The sequence below is a fragment of the Nothoprocta perdicaria genome, unplaced genomic scaffold, assembly GCF_003342845.1.
Source record: "Nothoprocta perdicaria isolate Ctin4 unplaced genomic scaffold, notPer1 scaffold_158, whole genome shotgun sequence".
NCBI lineage: Eukaryota > Metazoa > Chordata > Aves > Tinamiformes > Tinamidae > Nothoprocta > Nothoprocta perdicaria.
In genome coordinates this window covers 268,156-292,311 of record NW_020454738.1, presented here as the reverse complement: position 1 = coordinate 292,311, position 24,156 = coordinate 268,156, and the positions used below count along the sequence as shown (strand labels likewise).

General features: G+C 38.7%; 1 protein-coding gene and 1 non-coding gene across 2 annotated transcripts in view; one reads left to right on the top strand and one right to left on the bottom strand.

The window, feature by feature from the left end:
- EGFL6 (EGF like domain multiple 6) overlaps positions 1-24,147 on the bottom strand; it is a 35,750-nt gene extending 11,603 nt beyond the window's left edge. The window contains exons 1-8 of the mRNA XM_026035333.1: positions 24,077-24,147; positions 17,743-17,855; positions 15,502-15,594; positions 12,502-12,621; positions 8,798-8,917; positions 7,283-7,417; positions 6,177-6,299; positions 756-1,079 (exon numbers count right to left, since the gene is read on the bottom strand). Coding sequence (XP_025891118.1) covers positions 756-1,079; positions 6,177-6,299; positions 7,283-7,417; positions 8,798-8,917; positions 12,502-12,621; positions 15,502-15,594; positions 17,743-17,855; positions 24,077-24,147 — 1,099 coding nt within the window. The remainder of the gene's footprint in view (positions 1-755; positions 1,080-6,176; positions 6,300-7,282; positions 7,418-8,797; positions 8,918-12,501; positions 12,622-15,501; positions 15,595-17,742; positions 17,856-24,076) is intronic.
- Positions 21,642-21,760, top strand: LOC112944011. Its single transcript, XR_003248696.1, has one exon. It is a non-coding gene; the product is annotated as a U5 spliceosomal RNA (small nuclear RNA).
- Positions 24,148-24,156: the final 9 nt, after the last annotated feature.

Here is a 24,156-nt window from a genome sequence, read left to right as displayed (position 1 = left end):
TAATTTATAATTCCTTTATTCATTAATATCATTATAGAACTTTGCAAAACTTTAATCACTATGGGATAGGCTTTATTATATTCCAATACTTTGGAGAAGAGAAAGTTTCATAGATAAACTATTAGCAGAGTATAGTTTTTACAATACTCTTTTAGCCACCTCTTTGAAGAATGTCAGACTTAGCCAGACATATTAATGATTATGATTAAATATGGTTAAAATACATTTGAAAACTCTAAACAGCAAGGCAAGAAACCGTATCTTAGAACACCTTTATGACTCGTAGGTGGTTATTTTTTTCTGATAGGAGTGACATGTACAGAAACAGGAGTATTTATTTTAAACGGTCTATATTATTTTAAACACAAGGACAACAAAGTCTTTGTTCTTCTTCTGAACAATATGCACTATATTGAATGACGAATACACCTGTCATGACTCAAACCTAATTCCTGTCTTATTCATAAGAAAACCTATTTCCTTGGGCCTTCTCTGAAGAAAATGAGGAAAAGCTACATTTATACCTACCCAGGCCTGAAAGAACAGTCTCCAGAGGAGCTGTCAGGATGGAATACTCCAGTTGTGTTCACGTGACTACAAACAGATACCCCTAAAAGTCAGTTTCTGTAGCTTTAATCTCACTAGTAGGTATGTTAAGTTTCTTTTCCTTATCAGAAATCAGGTAAGATGGTTATAATGCATATGGTATATATATTTAAAATAAAAATTGTAGAAAAAAAGATGAAGAAACTTACAAAAAACATCTCCTCTAATGCTTTGCTCTTGGTTGATCTGATTCTCAAAATCTTCCTTTTTTTCCTCTTCTATGTCCTCCATCTCCTCTGCTCTAGCAATCTCAGTCTCTTTTTCACTGTAGCTCCCACCAAGATAGGTACCACCTCCATAATCAAATGGCTGCAAGTGGGCCTTAAAAGCTGGTGTCATGGCTGGTTCTGGAATTACATTCTTCATTGCTTCATGTTTTTTCACACTATTTTTATGTACAAGAAGTTTCTTAATTGTGTCCTTAACTGCTCCAGGAGTTCTTGGAATTTCCTTCACAGACTTTTCAGAGATAACTAGGATCAACAAGAAAATATTAAATATTCATCTCAAGAATCMTTACCAGAGTATTTATTAACAGTACCAAATAGCCCCTTATAACCTCCAGAGATTATCCAGATTATCTACCGAGAAATGTAAATTAATCTCTGCACGGAACCAAATCTATACGCATTAGCTATGCACTTAGCTAAGTCGTATTTACAACCTTCTGATGTGGTAAAAAAATGAAACCAAATCCTCTTTAGTAAGTTAAATTGGCCTTGTGTGCAATACAGGTCAGGCATTATATTGTTTTTTACACTTGAGTTTGAAAAATGTCTTTAGCCTTTTTCCATCTGTGAGATATTAGAAGTTGTCCACAGAGGTGTGCTTCCCTATATAACAAGTGTCAGCAGTGAGCATTTTTCCTATCATCCACAAATTCTGACCTTACATTCCTTGCTCACACTCTGAAAGGCACTGAATTTTGTCAGATTTTTAGTATTTTATGATTCCTCTTTGCTACAAAATTCCAAAAGGATAACTTGCTTTTTATATTTTTGCAACTTCTGATGTTGATCAGAAACAAAAAAGATTGTTCTAGTCTATAAAACAACAACAAAAAATTATAAAAATTAAAATTGGTCTTTTTTTCACACCTAGTCTTAAATAAAGTGTAGATAAATATCTTCCAAATTCAAACAAAAAACTTCAAAACCACATTGATAGGATTCCTATACGAYATTTTAACATATTTATAGCAGCTCTAATTGTTTGTTAACATGCTGAAGTCCAAGACATAAGCCCTTTAATTCTTTCTAAATTCCATTGCTCTCTTTTTGCTGTCATCAAATCACCGCAGTTGGGATGCTGGAATGAGCTTTTTTTTTTTTCATTCACAGGACATCAAGATTGATTCTACACTAATGAGGGTACCTAGTAACAGCATAAAGAGAGTCTAGAGAAAGGTTGCTGGTCTGCTGTTCTACATGAAGATAGGAAAATAGTCAGTTTACAGGACACAAGGAGAGTTTTCTGTTAAATATCACAAAAAAAAAAAAAAAGACATTACAGCATTGTAAAACCTAGGAGCAAGCCACTTAGACTCTGAGATATACCACTTTAATTTTTAAAATTGTTAGATTAACATCTGTCATGAGTACGATTGACTAGGGAAAAAGAATATGCTTCAGAGAAAAAGAACAGACCGGCTGATATCATCTAATCCCTTTCAAATGTACTTTTCTTGTCACACATATTAGTGTGAATTAATCACATTTTCTTTAAGTCAAATGCAACTATATTTTTGGTTCATTATCCCAGGAGCAAAACCAGACTGCCTTGGTTTACTGGAGCATTCAGATTTTCTCAGGCTGAAATTGCAAGTATAAAGTAAACGTATTTTAATTAAAAAAAAAAAAAAMAAAAGAGTTTTTTTTCTTTTTCCTTTGCCTAGCTTGCCTTATGCCTGAAAGTAATCCGTTTACTAATGCTGCACTAAGCAATCCTTTCCTCTGGAGGATATTATGAAGAAGGCACTATATAATTCACTCATATGTAATGTGGTCTCTGAATCTGAATTCAGAATGCAGCAACAAAAACTAACATGAAAAGTTCATTCCAAACAAATTTCTTCTTGATAATCAGTAACATGAAACTCCAGGCGTTTAATAAAGATGATATGGATGTTTTCAAGCCAAGACAGATTGCCCAGCAAACCAGAACATCTGCTCTTTTTTTCTGCTTCAAAGTCTTCCTAATGAAATGAAAAATTCTTACAGCTCAGTATAATAACCTTTCTTGGTGTCAGAAAGCCAATCTTCCTGTGTGTGCAAAACCAAGCGGTGCAGAAAATCAGCTGGCAGGAACATCAAACATATATGGATGAAAGTGTATGGTCTGCACCTSCCTGCAGACTTCAGTTTGCTGCTGCAGTGTGAAAATCTGAATGTTTATGCTTTATGTCAARAACAAAGAGGAACAAGGCATTAGGTAGATTTTAGTAGATATTACCTAATATAGATGCCATTTTAGAGTAGCTTGAGGTGTGAAATAAAGGCCTTTTATCAAAAAATTGCAGTAGGAATTGTTCACTTTAAAGGACAGATCATCTTAACCTCTCTCTTCTGCAGAACCTGTGGGCTTGGGTAAACGAACAGCTCAAGTTCTCTGACAGTCTGGGATGCTAGGGCTGAGATAGTGGCTTTTCAGGGCCCTTTCCCTCAGTACGTACAGGTGTTGCTCACAAACATTCATGCATTTAGTCAKATATATTTAATTTTAGAAAATCAAATAGTCTGTTCATCGCAGATCTTCCTTACACACCTGCTGTTTGGAAGCATGGAGATTAAAGGCCTCCTCTTCTTAAAGAGCTTATATTTACAACTCCTGTATGAAAATATCTCAGCTCTCAAAGGTTTTTAATTCTTTGATTCAGGGACAATTAAAGCAAGAGCTGGATAAACAAAAGAAAGTGGTGGCTGAGGACTAAAAGACTTTTTTCTGCCATCACTTTCAGTGCGTGATTGCCAGATAACAAAAATGGCTTTATATAGGATACCTAACGACTGAGTTGTGAAAGTTGAGTTCAAAACAGTATATATAGAACAGATGCCATCCTCTTGTCTCTCTGCTATATTGTACAAAGGAAAATATTCTGAAGATGACACAGAAGAATGGCAGCTAGTATTCTGTGCAATATATTCAAAAACCTGGTAAGAGCCTAGGAGCTTTGTACAAAATATATTTGTATGGTTATGGGAATCCGTAGATCTGAGTACAGATGAAATCAGCAGGGCACATTTTGAAAAATTATTCCAAAAAATTACAGACTTCATTATGAAGGATGCCAGTTTCAAAGAGTCATAAGAGATTCAACAAGTTTGAATAGTCTAATGTACAGATTTTAGAGAGAGGCTATTATTCTCTTTTAAACACTGGAATACTATCTGGCAAAATATATATGTGTATCATTTATTGCATTTCTAAAGTTCTTGCCATCTTATTGAGGGAAGGATGAGTTAAAAAACCAGGGCAAATCTCTTCGATGGGATTTCATATAAGACTAATACATATATTACTAACATATATGACTAAAAYAAACATCAGTATTTACAGTAGGGAAACAGGGATGACAAAAGCGTAAGTGTTATTTCTTGAAGGACAGTATTTGAAGCAGTATTTGGCACTGGCTCCATATTGAACTGAAACATAAAAAAATTACCACTGAATGGCTTTTTAAGCTTTGAAACAATATGATGTAACCCAAACTTTTCTTGGGATTTACAAATTAACAGGACAGCAAAACTACATATAGTCTCCAGATGGGCAATAAAAAGAAAGGTCCATTGTGAATTTTATCATATTGTTCTTTGGCATGATGCCTAAAGCTTGTAAGTTTTAAGTAAGTAGTAGTTCTTTACGTTATTCTGTAACTTCCTACTTAAAAAAAAAAAAAAAAAAGTGAATTAAGGGAAGGTTCATTTTTTTTCCTCCATGGAATTCTTAGTTGCTTCTGGAAGCCTGTGGGACCTGACTTTTAAATAAAGGTTGGAATGAACATAGAAGTATGCAGTGAAGGATTTTTTTTTCAATACACAARAGGAAATCAGGAAACACATGAATCTGAGAAAAGCAATAGATTGTAGTAAGATAGAGGCCAGATGTGGAAATGCCTAGGATCCTCTGAGGGGGCACTGGAAAGGTCACACCTCTATAGGTTCTTAAATGAAACAAGTTAGAGGCAGCTCAGAAACACTTCCCAGTACATCATGCATATCTGAGTGAACATCTCAGCTCATATTCATATCAGCAGCGCTGTTTGCAGCCTATTTCATTAGCTTTCTGTTGTTAGTATATTGACATGCAAAGAAAATTAAATAAACAACTTSCCCCAATTTCTGTACCAAACTACATTACCTCTTGTTAAATTATTTAGCAGTGTGAGATTTAGCCACAGAGAAGTCTCATTATAAACAAAGTGCTTAGTTTCTCTTGCAATATTACTTTGAAAATTAAGCTATATATTGAGGATTTTTTCATTTGTTATGAAAAGCTAATTCTGCTGCCACAATAACATGTTTGCAATATTCTTTAGATAACTGCTAACAAGATATGAATGTATTCTCTCCCCAATCCAYGGGAATAACTATAGGTAATATTGAGGATCTATTTGAAAAATATTTTATCTGATAGCAAAGCTTATGACTTTTCCCCATCACTTTTACAGATCCAGCTCTTTCTAGGGATGTATTATAAAATAACTCACTGAAATATTCTAGGTTAAAAGAACCTCAAAAAAGGAAGTGTATATGTAGGAATTGCCACCCTAGAAATGAGCCTTTTTTTAGCATCTAGCTTTTCAGGTTTTACTTACCCAGTACTCACTTTTCCAGTTAGATTCTTGCTTTTTTTTTTTTATTTTATACCTTTATACCTATATTGCATTTTGTCCATAGACAGAATGAAGTTGAGCTTAAATCATAGAATCGGAGAATCACTGAGACTGAAAGGGACCTCTAGAGATCACCTAGACCAACCTCCCTGCTCAAGGAGGGACACGTAGAGCACATGGCACAGGGTGGCATCCAGGTGGATTTTGGAGATCTCCAGAGAAGCAGACTTTACAACTTCTCTGGGCAGCCCGTTCCAGGGCTCTGTTACCTTCACCGGCAAGATTTTCCTCAAATTCAGGCAGAACTTCCTGTGCTTCAGTTTATGGCCATTGTCTCTTGTCCTATAGTTGGTCACCACTGAAGAGAGTCTGGCCCCTCCCTCTTGATACCCTTCCTTAAGGTATTTGTATACACTGATTAGATCCCCTCTCAGGCTTCTCTATTCTAGGCTGGGCAAACTCTCACCTCTCCTTATCTGAGAGATTCTCAAGTCCCCTGATCATCCCTGTAGAACTATGCTGGACTTTCTCCAGTAGCTCCATGTCCCTGTTGAACTGGGAGGCCTAGAAATGCTTTTATGAACTGTGACTCATGGAATATGCACATTATTCCAGGGAGGGGTTTGCCTTGGATAGTCCTGCATCACTGTTCAGCATGATCTTTCCTAGGAATTTCTACTTATATTTAGCCCTCAGTTATTAGAGAAAAGCAATATAACACTGTTCCAGTAGTACTCACCAGAGCAATCRAATCCACTTCCTCGGTAGCCCTGTTTACATTTGCATCTGAAGGTTCCCTGGGTATTGAGGCACTCTGCATGGATGTTACACTTGTGTGTATTTGCCACACATTCATTTACATCTAGGGATAGATACAAATATTTTAGTGAAAAATTAAAACCTAAGCATTAAATCCTGCATAAAACCTAAGCTACAYGACAGCCTACTTTTGCCTATTATCAGTTTTCTGATATTGTAGGCTCTGCTGTTAGACCAGGGACCATGAGGAAAGAYTACTTAAGTTCAGCTGCAGTTGCACAACTGCTTATGTATCCATGAAAGGTGTTGAGCAGCCCAGTAAAAACAAAATGAATTTTACAGATTTTGTGAATGAGAATAGTATTCAGATTATAGATTGCACATGCTGTTGTAGTAACAAAAATACAAAAGGCACCAGGAGAATAAGAGTGATATCAATGGAAAAAAACAAACAAACATAAAAACCCTTAGTCCTCATATTTGCCTCTCACTTTCACTCACACTAGACAAAATGTAATTGAAAGTAGCATTGGGCAGGATGAGGTCTTGAGATCATCTACCTCTAACATTCCAGGCGTATATATGATGCTATGTGAAAAAAAAAAAAAAAAGTATAACTAGGAATAATTGTGTAGAAAATAGTGGCAACAAAAATAAATAGACATTAGAAGTAACTGATCGAAGTAGAAGCAAAATTCTCCTTTTGCATTTGATTTTGCTGCATCACAAGATTTTCTGATTTCTTCCACAGGAGGGAGCCAAGTTGCTGCACAAATTTTTGTACCATTTTAGTTTTATATAAATTGATTCAATTTTATGAACAAGTCTTCTGCATAATGCAGGTCAAGAAGGAGACAAGAAGAAGAAAGATTTGCTCAAAAAAATGGCATGTCTGAGGGTGAGATTCAGGTTTGCAGACTSTTTACAAGATTAGTTTGCAGATAAATCTTGACTATTCAGACATTTCTATTTTGTGAGCTAGTATCCTCAGACTAGATCAACATACTTAAAGCAATGAAAGGAAAGGTGCATGGCGTGAGAATGAAAAAGGAAATAAAGAAGAAAAATTCACGGGCTAAATCTTACCTACGCAGTTGTAATGGCCATTGATATATTTCAGTTCATATCCAAGCCGACACTTGCAATAATAGCTTCCAAACGTGTTGACACATCTGCGGTTGTAAGAGCAAAGAGTTTTGCCACTGGAACATTCATCAATATCTAGAGCAGGAGAACAGACACTGGTCAGATCCATGAGAAGGCAAAACAGGACGAAAGAACTAGTGGGATTTACACAGGGATGCTTTGGTCTTTGCTGTCACATAGAACTTGTATAACGATAATGAAAAAGCCCCATAAMTGGGGCTTTGGGATGCATTTGCATGTAGTAATGGGAATGAAGCAGCAGAATGTGARGTAACTTTATGGAAGATCTTGAAACCTGGCATGGTAAGAGTTAGGGCAACTGACAGTGGATACCCTGCCCACTGTGAACGATGATTTGGATCCATAAATGTTAGGATTTTGCTTTGTTTTTTTACCTATATACATGTARAACAGAGAAAGTGCACACAACAGTGTGCTGCTCTTCTCTTCAGACCCAAGATTAGTGCAGCGTTTTCAGAGGATTAAGTTAAAATTAACAGAGAACAAGGATTTATATGTCTATAGTTTCTGTGATTAATACCTCAGAGTACTTTACAATCTTTTAAGGATTTATCATCATGACAGGAAGTTGCAATCTCTTCCATTTTAGAAATGGAGAACTGATTACAAAAAAAAGTGACCTACCGAAAGTCATGCATGAAGAAGGAGCATGACATTTTCAGCTACAGGACAATAATTTTGTCTATTTTATCTTAGATAATTTTTAGCAATATTCTTCTAGATCCATTTGATCAGGCAAGGTAAATACAAATAAACATAATACAAGAGAATAAAAATAGGTGTCTGAAGAATTCAGAGGAATATTTAAGAGAAATACTCAGCTATTGTATATGAATACATACCACAATACTGTTCCCCTTCAAATAGCTCTTAAATAATTCAAAGAAATGTTATCTATGTTAGGCAGTATCCTGAGAGCTTTGCTGATTGCTTAGAGCAGGACATTTCTCATTACAAACCTTTTTAACTTGAAAGAAATGAACAATGTTCTTTATAGTTTGAATGTAAAGCCATATGGATTTACTCTGTAACTCCTGAAAGTGCTAAAACCCTCTCAGGCCATACAAAATTGATGTRCATATTGCTATTGCAGCTGTACATTATGGAAAACAACTCAAATGTAACTGTCCTTTTAGATAGCAGTGTCTCTTGATTGATGTATTTATTTAATCTGTTGTCTGAAATGTTAGGCATAATATCATTTCAGCTTATTAGAGCTAAAATTTATTTTCCGTGTGACATGTTAATCCTTTCAACATGTAAACCATTCATATAATTGTATAATTAATTCAACCAAAAAGTATTGGTAAGTAGCATCTTAAGTGGGGGTAACTATTCATGCTGGTGAGGATGCCTAATTATTTTTTAACCTCTCCATATATATTTTTTGGCATCCTACAGAAAAGCAGCAGACAGTAAACTTTTTAATCATACCAATGCATGTTCTCCCATTTGGTCCCAACTGAAGGCCCACTGATGGACAAAGACACTGTACTTCCCCTTGGACTTCTTTACATCCATATTGGCAGTTTACTATGGCACATGTCCTGGAGCCTGAAAAAAGTATTAAAAAAATAAAAAAACCTCCAGGCTTGGATTACACAAGTTTTATTATTAAATTAGACTTGCATGAATGCAGAAAACTCATCAGAAAAACAGAATTCCATTCATCATTCTCAACAGCCAATAATCAAGCTGTTCATACATAAAACATGTTTTAACAATATAATTCAGCAGTCCTTGAAATAGATCTTAAATCCCCTTTCTCACCTTTTGATTTTGATCTTTCTTTATCTGCTCTTACTCCTCTGCTCCAAGTTCTGTGTTTTCTTGATGGTATTTCCATACTCAAAGATACARAAGTGTTCAAAGTAGAAGAAAGCTTCTTTTTCCCTTTGCTATAGGCTACAGTTTTGCCAGACAGAAAACATACTGTTCTACATTAAGTATGGTTCTTGTATAAAAAATATTATTACCTGGTATAAAAATTTTTAAYCTGATGGACGTACAGAATGTCCTTTACTCTGAAATAAGTATGAAGCTGCTTTATGGAATGGAGATTGGCAAGTAAATATCTTCGGGGACTAGCCTCTAAATAGAGTTGTGGGGCTCTAGATCTTGTCTGTGAGAAGTATTACACTGCAAAATAGAATCACAGAATATTCAAGGTTGGAAGGGACCTCTAGAGATCATCTAGTCCAACCTTCCCACTCAAGCAGGGACACCTAGAGCATGTGGCACAGGGTGGCATCCAGGCGGGTTTTGAAGACCTCCAGAGAAGGAGACTCCACAACCTCCCTGGGCAGCCTGTTCCACTGCTCTGTCACCCTCACAGTAAAGAAGTTCCTCCTCACCTGGAGACGGAACTTCCTGTGCTCCAGCTTATGGCCATTACCTCTCGTCCTATCKCTGGCTGAATGAAAAGAGCTTATCTCCTTCCTCCCTGCATTCTCCCTTCCTGAACTTATACATATTAACCATATCCCCTCTYAGCCTTCTCTTCCCCAGGCTAAACAGGCCCAGCTCCCTCAGTCTCTCCTCGTACGAGAGATGTTCCATTCCCTTAAGCATCTTAGTTGCTCTCCGCTAGACCCTATCTAGAAGCTCCACATCCCTCTTATACTGGGGAGCCCAGAACTGCACACAGTAYTCCAGGTGAGGCCTCACCAGACCTGAGTAGAAGGGTAGAATCACCTCCCTTGACTTGCTGGCAACACTCCTCCTGATGCAGGCCAGGATCCCATTGGCCTTCATGGCCACAAGGGCACACTGCTGCTTCATGGTTACCTTGGTGTCAACCAGGACTCCCAGGTCCCTCTCCGTGGAGCTGCTTTCCGGCAGGTCGACCCCTAATCTGTACTGGTGCCTGGGGTTATTCCTCCCCAGGTGCAGGACCCTGCACTTGTCCTTGTTGAATCTCATGAGGTTCCTCTCTGCCCAASTCWCCARCCTGTCCAGRTCCCTCTGRATGGCAGCACAGCCCTCCGGAGTGTCGGCCACTCCACCCAGCTTGGTRTCATCTGCARACTTACTCAGGGTGCRCTCCGTGCCCTCCTCCATGTCATTGATGAACAAATTGAACAGCACYRRGCCCAGTACTGACCCCTGGGGGACACCACTGGCCACAGGCCTCCAACTGTACTCKGCCCCATGTATCACCACCCTCTGAGCTCTGCCATTCAGCCAGCCCTCAATCCACCGCACTGTGCATTCATCTAGTCCACTCTCCCAGAGCTTCCGTATGAGGATAGTATGGGAGACGGTGTCAAAAGCCTTGCTYAAGTCAAGGTAGACAACATCCATGGCTCTCCCCTCATCCAGCCAGCTAGTCATCCCATCATAGAAGGCCATAAAATTCAACACACATGACTTCCCCCTGGTGAATCCATGCTGACTGCTCCTCAACGCCTTCTTCTTCTTCATATGCCTGGAGATTCTCTCTAGGATGAACTGCTCCATCACGTTTCCAGAGACGGAGGTGAGACTGACCGGCCTGTAAGTGCCCGGCTCCTCCCTCTTGCCCTTTTTGAAGACTGGAGTGATGTTGACTCTTTTCCAGTCCTCGGGCACCTCCCCTGCTCTCCAGGACCTCTCAAAGATGATGGAGAGAGGCTGAGCAATAACCTCAGCCAATCCCCTCAGCACTCTTGGGTGCATCCCATCTGGGCCCATAGATTTTTGAGTGGCCAGTTTGTCTAAGTGATCCCTAACCCAATCCTTCTCAGCCCGCAGAAGGTCTTCCTCTCGCCCATTTATATCTCTTCCACTTGAGCCCTGCAGTTCATGGGGRGTCGCCTTAGCAGTAAAGACAGAGGCAAAGAAGGCATTTAGTAACTCTGCCTTCTCGGCATCCTCCATCACCAAGGCCCCTTCCCCATCCAGCAGTGCACTAACATTTTCCCTTGTCTTCCTCTTGCTGTTGACATACTTATAGAAACCCTTCCTGTTGTCTCTGACATGCCTCGCCAGAAGGCCAGAAGTATCATAAATACATAGCGACACATTTCTAAACYCTTGAAGATACCCAGAAAGCATCAGTAGTATGATATCGGGGAGAGTAGAAGAGTTTGGAAGTGCTTACCTAAAGAGAGGGAAGCATGATCAAAGAAATTAATCTGCTATTTCCCCCTACTTGTGTTCAGGGAAATAGAACTTTGCAGAGGTTCTTTGCAAATGAAAAACTTGAAACAATTGCCTACTTGTTTGATATAAAAACAAATCACAAACCCTTGAACACTGACTTGCATCTTAAAAGAAGATGCTAATTTCATTTTAAGAAAAGCACATCAGAAGTACCTCCACTTTCAGAATTACATGTAATAATGAGAGTTATAGACAAGATGGTATGTGCAGATGCCTACATAGTAATAGTCAGGTTAACAGCTTGAACTAGGTGGTCTCCATCTTGTTAAGGAGATTTACATCAGAGGATTTGAGGCAAAAGGAGCAACATTGTCCTCAACATATTTGTTTGAATAAAACAATGAGAATTTCTGCTTAGAAAAATGGAAGTTCTTTGGAATCAGAACATGATAATTTTCCCCCAACAAAACTGTTATAGAAAGATAAGAAGCTTCCTCAAGTCTGAAAAAATGTGTTGAGTTTGAAAACAGAATGCTTTCCATCACATGCTGGCTTAGGTCAAGGGAAATTGATAGAAATACAACTTCAATAAGACCCAGTTGAGTAGAAAATTGTGTGTAGGCAGCTGATGCCAGCTGTGGGAAGAATATCAGCACTCAAAGAAGCTAAACTAATTGGAAAGCAAGAAGCAATAGGATAAATTTCAGCATAGTAAAGTGCAGAGTGAAGTGGTTTTTCGTTTGTAGAGGTTCATTCATCTTACTCAAGACAGATGAACTGGCAGGACTGGACACCAAGGTTTTACAAGCTGTCCTTCAATTGAACTGACAACAAAGGCTTTTATTTGCATAGGACAGAAATGTCTCTAAACACCAAAAATACAGCTCTGACCTAGTTTACTTCATCTGTATATACTGCCAAATGCAAAAGCCCCCTCAGGTAGAGATGGAATCAGGATGCTGAGGCATATCTTAAGTAAACTAGAGAAGAAACTACTGYGATCAGATGCAAGTATGGTGACTTTGGTGTTCCTGTCCTATCTGTTGTTTACTTACTTGCACATTTTCCATCTGGTATAAGCATGTACCCGTTAAGACAGTAGCACTTGTAGCTGCCATGGGTATTCATACACCTGTGCTCACAAAGACGGGGTTTCAGGCCGCATTCATTCAGATCTGCAAGAAGTCATTGAAAGGAAATTAGYACCTGGTTTATACATACATACACACACACATACACATACATATACACATATGGATTGATAATATTGCCTCCTAATGCCTTAAATTCCCCACAGTACTATCATTTGCATGGAAAATGAGTCAGACAGCCAGAAGATGAGATTTCAAGGGACCATCTGGCTGAGAGAGTGCTAGAAAATTAACATACACAGACTGCTACACCTGGAAACTAATGCAAACTCTGGCAACCTCTGCTAGTTTTTAGGAGGAGGAGAAAATTACATTTACAATATTTTCTGGGAGTTATTATTCTGAATTTCTTGCTTTCTAGTTGGGGATTTGGTTCTCCAGCTGACCTCTGCACTAGAACTGCTAAAGCATATGAGAGTAAGAACAAAATCAGATTGAGATAAAGTGAACCAGAGACATCTTTTCTGTGGTGCATGAAGAGTGAAAGGCTGTTTGGGAGAGGTGAAAGGCCATGTGATTTCAGGAATAAAAAGACTTTATCTTAACTCCTTTTCAAAATCTAGGATTTAAAAGGCTTTGATAGAAGCTGTATTTAACAGGCTTTGAAAGACGTGGCAAATTCCTATTAGCTACATTGCACATGGAGAAAAACACAACCCTAAGATCAAGCTTGTGGTATAAGCTCTCCTGAGAACAGGGCCTACTGAGAATAGAGCATAGCACATCTGTACTTGTGACTTCTGTGAACTGACAGCTATGTCTCGCATATCTGAAACATTATTAGTATGACAAAATACAGCAGCGTACACAGACCATTCCATGTGTCTAATGACACATGTGACTAGTAACATAATTTCAGTAAATATGCAAATCTCCAAGTCCTGAGCTTGCACAGTTCCAGTTGTAACAAGAGAAGCATCTCTTCTCATGTTTATGTAGCCTGACAGCCAGATTAAAAGCAGGCTATTCAGAGTACAAGCTTTGTGGTTATATGTGTGTACAAGTACTTGTTCCAGCTCAGTCCAGGGCAGTGGAAAAAAAAAAAAAAAAAGAAGAGAAGAAGAGTTGCATTCCTTTATTCATAGCTAGGTTGTCCATTTTCAAGCAGACCCGGTTAGTTTGCAGCCAACTTGGGCTTCTTGTTCTACTGCGGTTCCACTTAATAACCAGGATTCTCATATCAGAAAGAAAGTAGAGGGGAAAAAAAAATAAAAGTTAAAAAGGAGTTTTACTTTGGCCATAGATTTTCAAAGGTGCCTAGCTACACCTACATTGCAAAATGCACAATAGTGCAGAGATAGCACAGAGCTCCAAGAGAACGTATGCAGATAAGACTAATTAGCTCAGACTGGATAGCAGACTAATGCAGTTCCTTTATCTATGTTACTTTAGTTATCACATGTTGAGCTTACTCAAGAAAGCATTTTGCTGTAAGAATAGACCAAGGTTGCCCCTATCAGAAAATTAAACAGCAGCTCCAGGCATATGCCAGTCCTTGACACTGGCATATGAACAACTATACAGCTCTGCTGCTGGAACAGCTCCAGCAAGTTTCTAGCCCATGCCACCAGCTTCCTAAAACAATTCCTGGCCGTGTTTCAGGAGTCAGAAMACACCAGGAAGCTAACAAGCACTTTGCATTTAGTGAAGTGATGCTGATGCTTCTGAACCTGGACCACAGTGGCTCATCTGACCATTCGGTGAAGTTTTATGGTACTGTGCAGAAGCTCTGCCATGGCCATGAATATAGGTCTACCAAGGGTTTCCATTAAGCCTCATACTTCGAATCTACACCTACACAGAGCTGATGTCCTTGCACAGAGAACATCCCACACAATTGGAGTACCTGCACAAGGAGGTCCTATGAGTTGGGGCCTTATTTGTTACTTTTAGGTAACTCCTAGGCTGCCAACTCAATTTTTGATTTAGAGGTTGAAGCTTAAAATGGTTATATCTATTAGGCGTACATATGGTTATATGTATTAGGCATACATATCTGCATACCTATTAGGCATATCTATTAGCTTTTCTCTAGAGGTACCAAAGAATTTCCCTCTAAGCAACAACAAATGCGCAAGAGGAAAAGTGAGAGGAGTTTTCTAAAATATTTAACAGGATAACTTCATAGCATGTTATTTCAAGGATATAAAAGGATTCTACAATGGGATTGTTTTAAGTAAATTCTGAAAGAAAAAGTGATTTTAGTATGTCAATTTAACATTTTCAAGCAAAGAATACAGCTGCTAAGGAGGGTACCAATAAAAGACATACATTAATCTGGCCCTTACTTCATTCTTCCTCCATGGCACTTCCAGATCACTCATTTGCACTGAAGTATTCTATCCTCTCTCTGTGCACAGTAACATGTCCCTTTCATCTGACCCAGCACGGATGTTTTATATATTGTATCAGAAAAAAACATATGGTATTTCTGAACATGCATTTCAAAGACTCACAGTTATGTATTCTCAAAAAAATACCATTCAGCATATGCAAAGTGATGGCATTGGCCTCAGCAATTTGAGAAATTATATGTCTAGAAATCCTTCCTGAGAAGAAAGAGGGTAGTWATGGAAAGAAAATGGGTTCTGGATGCAAGTACAGCTCTTCAAAGAATTTCTTATACAATCTCTCTGTAYAAACCTGTACAAATGACATGAGTTGTTTGCCCTGGTTATCAGTTTGCAGGAGACACATGATGTAGGCTCAGACTTCTGAGCACTGAAGGAAGCCTGAAGCTTACATGTTCAGCATCCAAGACAAGTGCTGTAACGATAAGCTCTTCTACATAAACAAGAAATTGTTGCTTTACTATTTTTGAAGAGAACACAATCATTCACATAAGATAAGGGGACAGAACAATAACAGTCTGATTTCTGGAGTGGTCTCACCATATGCACCAACCTTGACTACAGGTTTTCCCTGTAAATCCAGGAAAGCATTTGCATTTGTTTGGTCCCACGCACTCGCCATACTTGCAGCCATGTCTACAGACAGCTGAAGGAACCAGGCAGAGAAAGGAGAAAAAAAGGAAAAAAGTTAGAAATATTCTTTTTAAGAAGAAATTTTGCCTTTCTTTGATGAATAAAAGCTTGCTGCATAAGTTCAACATCATCYATTCCTCACTCTCTAGCTTGGACATGGTAGCTACTGATCTGTGGATATTTCTTCCTGGGGAAAAGTGAGGCTGGTTCAGATTACACGAGCGTGTGCTTTTCYAGGTAGGTGAAGACTTGGAAAAGAGACCCCTTTTAGCTCTCTTCCACATGGTCCTTTCTGTAGTGCTACATAATCACTTCACAGCATTGTGCTGTTGTCTTTTTCCTGCTTTGGGAAAGCTGCATCTGAGGAGCAGCTAGCCAACATCTTGACCTTCTATGCTTGACACCTCAAGGTGGGAAGAGACAAGAGCTCTCCTGCAACCATCAACAGCTTATTACCCGTCAGCAATTTTCCACTGTTTTCTCTTCCCACTTACAGTTGAGGAACATGTCCATCCCATGGCAGAATCTCCAGAGCACATCCATCAAATGATCAGAAAACTATTGCTACCACATGTCCCAAAGCATATATTTGCATCAGATTTACAGTGAAATGAAGTAGCTGTGAGAAGCTTGGATGAATTGAAGAGAAAATGTTTTCTAGCTCTCAGTTCTCTGGATCATTAATAAAAAATTAAACGTTGTTTTTATCAAGGTTTGACTTTGTTTTTAGTAACTCAGATGAACAATCTCTTCAGGTCAATTTGATGACGTTTTTCCAGCAAAAGTAAAGTAGACATGCATTTAAACCAGCACTAGCTCTGAAAAAATGTATAAAAAAGTGAAATATAGAGAGATGCATCTCCAGCTGCTTCATGTAACTAAATTATGTGAAGTATAGGAAAGACGAGAGACATGATGTTACCTACTATATTGTATGTTAGAATTCTTACAGCTGTAGTCCAGTCTTACATTTAAAGATTTATTCAGAAATATTAAGCCACTAAATCTRCAAATTAGGGCATAGTTAAAGACCACCCTTGCCTCTGAATGCGAAATGTCATAACATGAGATCAACAGAGTATTAACTATAAAGCAGAGAACATCACTCCTTCTCAATTTACAATTAAAAAATACATTGTAATTTAAATGTTTGCCAAAGAACAATTCTAAATTTTATCAAACTAGAGTCTGATAAGAAAACAGTCTATTGTTTTAAAATGAGACAACTTTCTCCACTGGCTCATCTAAGCTGTATTTACAACTTGTACCTCCAGGTATTCACTGGCACAAAAAATCGGGCAATATAAAACTATCAATAAAGATGTTCATTAGTCTTTTTTTCAACAAGCTGTACATACATACAGAACAGAGACTTTTTTGGTATCTTTCTCTTTTAGATATCAGTATGATGATTTTCAGATACTAATGACACAAAGTCTCTATTCAAATTCACTAGATATGCAATGCCAAAATGACTGGGACAACAGGTGTCATAACAGCTGAGAAAGAGTCCTAAAGCCCATATTTTATGACTTTTGTGCCTTCATRAATACAGCCAGAGAGATATTCCACATTACCTTCTTCTTGGAATCTTCAGAGGTTTATTAAATTAGAAACTTGTAATAAATAATTGATTCTTCATTAAATGAACAATCTGCAGACCAGAATGCTGTCTGGCTATCCAAGTTCAAGTCAGGTGCAGGTATCATTTGGTTTTTAATTTATATTTTCAGAAGTTTGAAGCCTACTGCTTCTCAGAGGCTGGGTACTTCTGAAGATAAAGAATACCAATGGATAAAATGCTTCAGGCCTTTGTATATAGCATTAGAGGACACTGYATCTTTAGTGCTTATGGTTTGAGAGCTGTAACAGAAGGTATATTTCTAATCTCATGGTCATGGATCTTTGGGAAGTTAGACAAATGTTACCTTCCAGATCTGAGAATTTATGAATCTTTATTTTACTGTTTGGCATTATTCATCCAAGACTGTTTTTAAGGAGATTGTCTCTAGAACATATTTTCTTCGCTCTCACTGAATTAGAGATTTCACTCCAGCGCAAGGTTTCTTTCCATAACTTTTGGCAGCCTCATGTGAAAACACTTAATTACTAGTGAGTACACAGCCATAGAGAAAAGACAAGCATAAAGTGTTGATGTTACCTTCACAGTGGTCCTTGTTGTTCCTTCTCCAGCCATAGCAACAATCCAACTTAGAACCAAAGTGACACAGCCCAGGTTGGGCCACTGCCACCATCTGCCCACGAGCTCTTGAGCTGCATAAGGAAGGATAAAGACCAGCTCCAGTAGGCAAACACACTTTCACACGTTGCTTCACACACTCTGTTGTACACATCCCTCATGTTTTGTCCATTTTTTTTTTGTTTCTCCCTTTTTTGTCTGTTTTTTCATTTCCCCAACTCTTGGAGCAGTCAGCAGTGTTCCTTAATGGAGGGTATAGTTGCATTTGGTTGAAGAAATAGGGGATAAATTACACTTGAGTCTATAGTGAATTAGAAAATCCTTCTAATGAAAAGCAGGGTGAAAAGAGAGCTAGAATGAGTCRTTTTTAATACGAGTGCCATTAGTGAGGCTACTGCAATTTGTATCGGATGAAGAATCAGGATTGACTATATGAGGCCATACCTTCCAGCTCTGCTACTCTGGAAGGTGAAAAAAGTGTTTTCATTGAAAAGCAGCTTTCTGGTCATCCATTGCCCYAGCACAAGCTACAGTGACATAAAGACAGCCATGGCATATGTGCAGACCAGTTACAAAACTAATGCAAGGGCAGTCCATGTGTTTTCTGGTGTTTTGGGGACTCTCTGGCCATGCAAAGGTTAATTTAATCTGCCAATAAGTCTATGTAGTTCAAAATTTTAGAACAGATCAACAGCTGCAAATGTTGGCAGGCCAGTAACACTTGTTGCCAAAGCTGTAAATCCAGTGGAAACCCACAACTGTGCAAGTCTTCTAGAGACTACTCTAAGCTACAAGGTGCCCTGTGAGTGCGATCTCCTTCGTCCTCTGCTATTATTTGCCTGTCTCGATCACATGCTTATCCCCTTTATGAAATTCTSTTCTCTACCCTAAGTCTTTTATCCCTACACTTTTTTCCATAGCACAACTTAAAATACATTCYGCTTCATAGAGTCCAGAATTTTCTGTCCCAGAAAATGTTTTATCCCACAAGCATCACTAGTATAAATAACTCTGTTTAAATATACACACTTTCAAAGATACAGATATCACTGCAGAGCTGCCTTTACAGGCAGAACTATTGACAGGAGAAGAGAGTCCAGGAGAAATGCAAAACTCATGTAGCAGAGACCCCTCCCCCTTCCCCCCTTAAWGAAAAGGTGTTTTCCTGACATCTGACATGTAAAAATATTTTGGTATTAAGTTAAGCATCTCAAAGGTCACCCAGCCTTTGGCACATGTCTGGTGATTTAGCTTGYAGGGCTAAACACAACCTCATTTCAAATAGAAGAATACATACATCAAAACAATCATGACTACTGCATGGGATTAAAAACAAGACCCTGATGGCCTCTGAACCCATAGAAAAATAAAAGCCCTTTTCATTTTGTTCATATCTGTTTCAATTCAGTATTGTACCAGCACAAATGCTTCCCTGCATCACTTGCAAGTCAAAAAAGTTGACTATGCTAGTCAAAAAAGTTGTGTTCTGCTTATACCCCAGAAAGCCCCTCTGAATTYACCTGTCCTACAGACACCCTGAAAAGATTGTTTTAAGTTAGCTTAACTATGAGATGTTCATTTCTACCGGAAGACAAACTTGCTTTTATTTAAGAATTCACTTCAAAATGAAATACATGAAAACAGAAGGTTTAGAAGGTTTAAAGTACCTGGACAAGGTCTTTTATTTGTTCTGAATTCTGCAACAAGTGTTGACTTAAAGATGAGCTTTAAGTACAGCAAAAGATGAGCTCGGTCATTGTGAATGCTCCTGCATCCCAAAGTCTGTGAGCAAAACCATTTTGGCCAGGTCATCCTCTCCCTCCCATGAGGAAGACATTTTTAATATCATAAGAAGAATCAGTCATCAGCTGCCAGAATTTCAGAATTTTATACAACAGAAGCAAGTAGAGAGAGGACGTTCATTCAGGAAGGAAGATCCATACAGGGAGAAAGTCACATGCGCCTCCTGCATATTACATGGATATGCAATGCAGACTGGAGATGCCTGACTCTCTGATCCTTTCCTGCGTGATATTATTTGTGTACTATTTCACAAGGAGTACCTAGAGTCCTAAAAAAGATTGCTACACAAGATTTTCTGATGTCCACTCAGCATCAGAAAAATGCCTTATTTGAAGAACTTGCAGCTTAAACATGGGGCTGAAGACAAAAAAAAAAAAAAAAAAACCCCAACTCTGCAGGTTGGTGATAGCATCACAACATTCTGGCATTGGATCAGAATGTAAGAAGAGGTCACAGACTGAGACATGCAGGATGTCCAAGTGGCTGAGGGGTAACCTATTTTATGTGGCTCTGACATTACTGATATCAGTAGGATGGTACTTAACAGTACAAAGTACATTAGAGATGAACGAGAAGAGCAACTACAATAAGCCAGGGCCTCAATAGTTGAGGTGACAGGGAAAGACCTGCCTGTATTAGCTGTCACAAGATTATTATGAGTCACTAACATAGAAAAACAAAACAAACAAACAAAAAAATTAAAACAAAACAGTGGAACCTTCAGCTATGTCAGTCAACATTTCATTGGTGTTGTATAGTCCAGTAGTGTTCAGTAATGTTTCAGTTTGGAAGAAAATGTGAAAGAAAAAGATGTGGAAGAAATATGAATTATATATGATATAGAATGATTATATAGTTATTAAATACTATGAGATATGAAAAATASAAAGCCCATTTTAGAACGCATGTGAAGAATTTTGCTTCAGTTTCATAAACCAAAAGAGGGAAACTGCTTGTTTCTTATTAAATGTCAGTCAGCTCAAAACCAGAGCAAGAAGGAAGAACTCTAAGACTGGAGAATAGCACAAGAACAAGAACAAATAGATTGGCCCTCAGTACTTGGAGGTGGGCATAAGAGTAACTACATAAGCTGTGAGAGGGAAGATGGTCTTGGAAGGCAATTAAGCACTTGCAGAATAATGCTTAGCTATTCTTAAGGCAGGCAGTTTCTTTCACAAAACGAGAAGGCTCTGGTGTTGTCTGTAATGACAGAAACATAGGCCTAAATGAGGCTGTTCAGTATTCGTAACCCATTGCTGAGAAAAGTTATTCCAGTCTGGAATAACATGAAAAATATAAATTTTACCTCAGAAGMCAGGTAAACTCACATAGATATATAATGTTATATAAACAGAGATAGGAGCAATACCAGGAGACAAAATTTCAAACTACTATGTTTGACTTCTTATAAAGTCACTCACTGTGGGGAAAAAAAAGATCTATGTACTTCAAAAAAAAAAAAAAGTGTTCAGAAAGTTTACATGGTTAGAGGCATCTTTCAGCTTARTATGATTGATATGGTTGGACAGCTGTCTCCCATAGAATAAATACAGAGAAACAACCACAAAAGAAAACATTACCACTAGAGTAACTGGTGAAGAGGACAGGAGGAATTAAAATGTAGCTGTATATTTGTACCTACTGATCCATAGATTTTATGTAGCTCAAAGTATTTCTACTGCTTCCATTCTTCTAYACAGTAAATAAAAATATTTTTTGCCTTGGCTTCTCAAAGTTGGTTTTTGACATAAGCAAGATCTGAGCTATTTTTAAGTAGAAACAATCAATACAATACTCCAAGCACAATGACAGTGCTGGACTATAATCCTAATAAACTAACCAAAATAAACAGAAGTAGAAACCCCAGCAGTGAAAAAAAGTTATCCCCTACATTCTTGGATTASTGATTGCACAGGGTTTAAGGCCTCTCTGAATGAGATTATGTGACAGTAACAGCTGTGGAGGAGAAATGAACAAGGAGGTCTTCAATGCTGACTTATCCACATAGATACTAGAAGTCAGTTAGCATCTGAGATGCAACATACAGTAATATGTCTTCAGACAAATTTGTCTTCAGATCATATCAAGCTTTTGTCTTTTACTAAAGCCTTCTGTGGAGAGAAACATTAAAGTTTTAAACTTTTAACCTTTTGTTTGTTTGTTTTGCTTGTAGACACGGCTGCTGAATAGATTTAGTGTTTTCTAAGATCTCTTTAAGATACTTTTGCTCAGCTCCTGCACTCGCAATAGTTGCATGCTTCTGAAGAAAAATAGTCTCTCTTATATTATTAGGAACTTCCAATTGACTATAAGGACAGGATATTATCCCTTTCTTTGATTTTTTTTTTTTTTTTTTCCTCAAAAGAAGTTTCTGGACATTGCTGCTTGCAATCAACAAATGTCAAATAACCTACCTAAAATTTTGATCCAACCATGTAGATAAAATGACAAAAATATGTTATTTTACTACTTAGCAAGTTGTAACGCATTTCCAAGAGGTGTATTAGGATCTTATGTCACACAGAGAAACATTTGAACATTTTGCCAAAAGAAGGCATAGATTTTATTTAATAAATTTATTTGAAGAGCAATATTCTTCAAGAAAAAAATCACCGGCCACACACTGCTAAGTAAACAAAAACAAAACAAAACAAAAAAAACCCAAAAAATCCATCTGCCAACATCTAATGAGTCTCACAGATCCTCCTTTAGCCAGTTTCAGATACACAGTGCAATGACAGTCCTGCTTCACCGTGAGCTCTTTCTGAAACACCAAGTGATAAAAACTTTGGGTCGSTATATGCGTCAGGGAAGTCCTCTATGGCTTCCAGTGGCCACAAAATTCCTTAAAGCAAGTTCTCAGAATAGAAAATTTAATATAAAAGTCCAGATATGAAACTCTCACCTCTTGGGGACAGAAATAACCAAAATGTATTCTTTTTTCTTTCTTTTTTTTTTTTTTTTCAAAATAGTTCTGATGTTTACTATATCCTTTCCTTTCTTCAGATCCAGTATCATATCTTTGCCCTCTTTAACTATAACCCCATCATTTAAGCCTTTCATAACGATTTTTAAAAACTCTCCTTTCCCCTTCCTCACTACAGAAAGAATAGAATGATAATCCTAGTTAAAAAAAAAAAAAAAAAAATCCCCCTCCCTATATCTGCTGGGATGAGAGATGAGACAATGTTGCAGAGCAATTAATCCCAACTGCAGGCTTCCTGAGTTACTTTGAAACAATGTCTTGGTGGTTTTTTTTTTTTTTTTTTTTTTTTTTTTAATCCAACACATCCATATTTGACTCAGCTAACTCCAGGCTACTCTTTCTTCTGGAGGAACATACTGATCTCCTTTTACAGTTACACACCTTCCAAGGTGTGTGAAATACAAAGCCACAAAATCTCAAGGCATAGCAGGAGCATAATCCCTTGAGAAAGGTGCTCTGCTCCAAGAGAATATATGTTTCCTATAAAAGCAAGTCTGGAGTTTATAGATTCAGGGGCTTATGCAGTTCCTGAAAAGTTCCTCTTGGCAGCCTTGAGGGTGTTGGAAGAGGAGATTTCCACTTGCTGGTAGCAGCCAAAACTGTTCACAAAACTGACTCTAAGCAAATATACCAGGCAGCACCTTGAAAACTTTGTAATTAACCACTGTGGATTCCCCTTTCACTAGTTACTATTTTGCTGCAATATTTGTGGCCTCTGATTTAACTGTCGAAAATTCAGGAGGCAAAATCCTGGAATGGCTTAATTTCTAAGTCAAGAGTTTTATTCAGCCTCTCTCAAAAGGATACTCTGTTTTAGGAGTTTACCTGTGCCTGCAGAGTATTAGAATTGTCTTAATTCTTGCACATTGATTTTGAAGGATCTATTCATACATGCAATTGAAACGCTTTAGTTCTTCATACCTTTCTACACTTACTGTAACTGTTCCCATCATGCCTATCCTCAGTGTGTACCAGAGATCCCATTTTTCTCCATTGCAGAGAAAAAATCCTTGGTGCTGCTATTTTACCTAAACTTAATTCTGCAGCGGCTGAGCCAGTGGGAAAGCCCTGATGACTTTGCTAAGTGCATTCAGCYCCATGAAACCACGACCAGGTCACATCGGCTGTAGAGCAGTGTAGGCTTCAGCGCCTCTTAGTCAAGTGGTAGCGACCAAAGAGCCCCAGCGGGAGGACACGGAGTGACCAGGTGGCAACCTGAGAGGCGGGAGGTGCTGCTCCGGGAATGGCCGCTGCCCTCCAACAGGGAAAGGGGACATTTCCSCAAGAGAGGGGGCAGCCCGTCACGGGGCGGCAGCGCCCCGCGCATCCTAGGGCATCATCGTCCTGACGCCCCGCGCATCCTGGCCCACCGCGCATCCCGGCACATCATTGCCTGGGAGTACCGCCCATCCCAACCCCTCCCGACCCATCCCGACGCATCCCGGCGCTCCGCGCGTCCCGGCGCATCCCGAGGCATCTCGCGCAGCCCGGCGCAGCCCGGCTCACCTGCCCGCGGCGAGCAGCGCGGCGGCGAGCAGCGCGGCGGCGAGCAGCACGCCCCACGGCACCCGCACCATGGCCCGTGG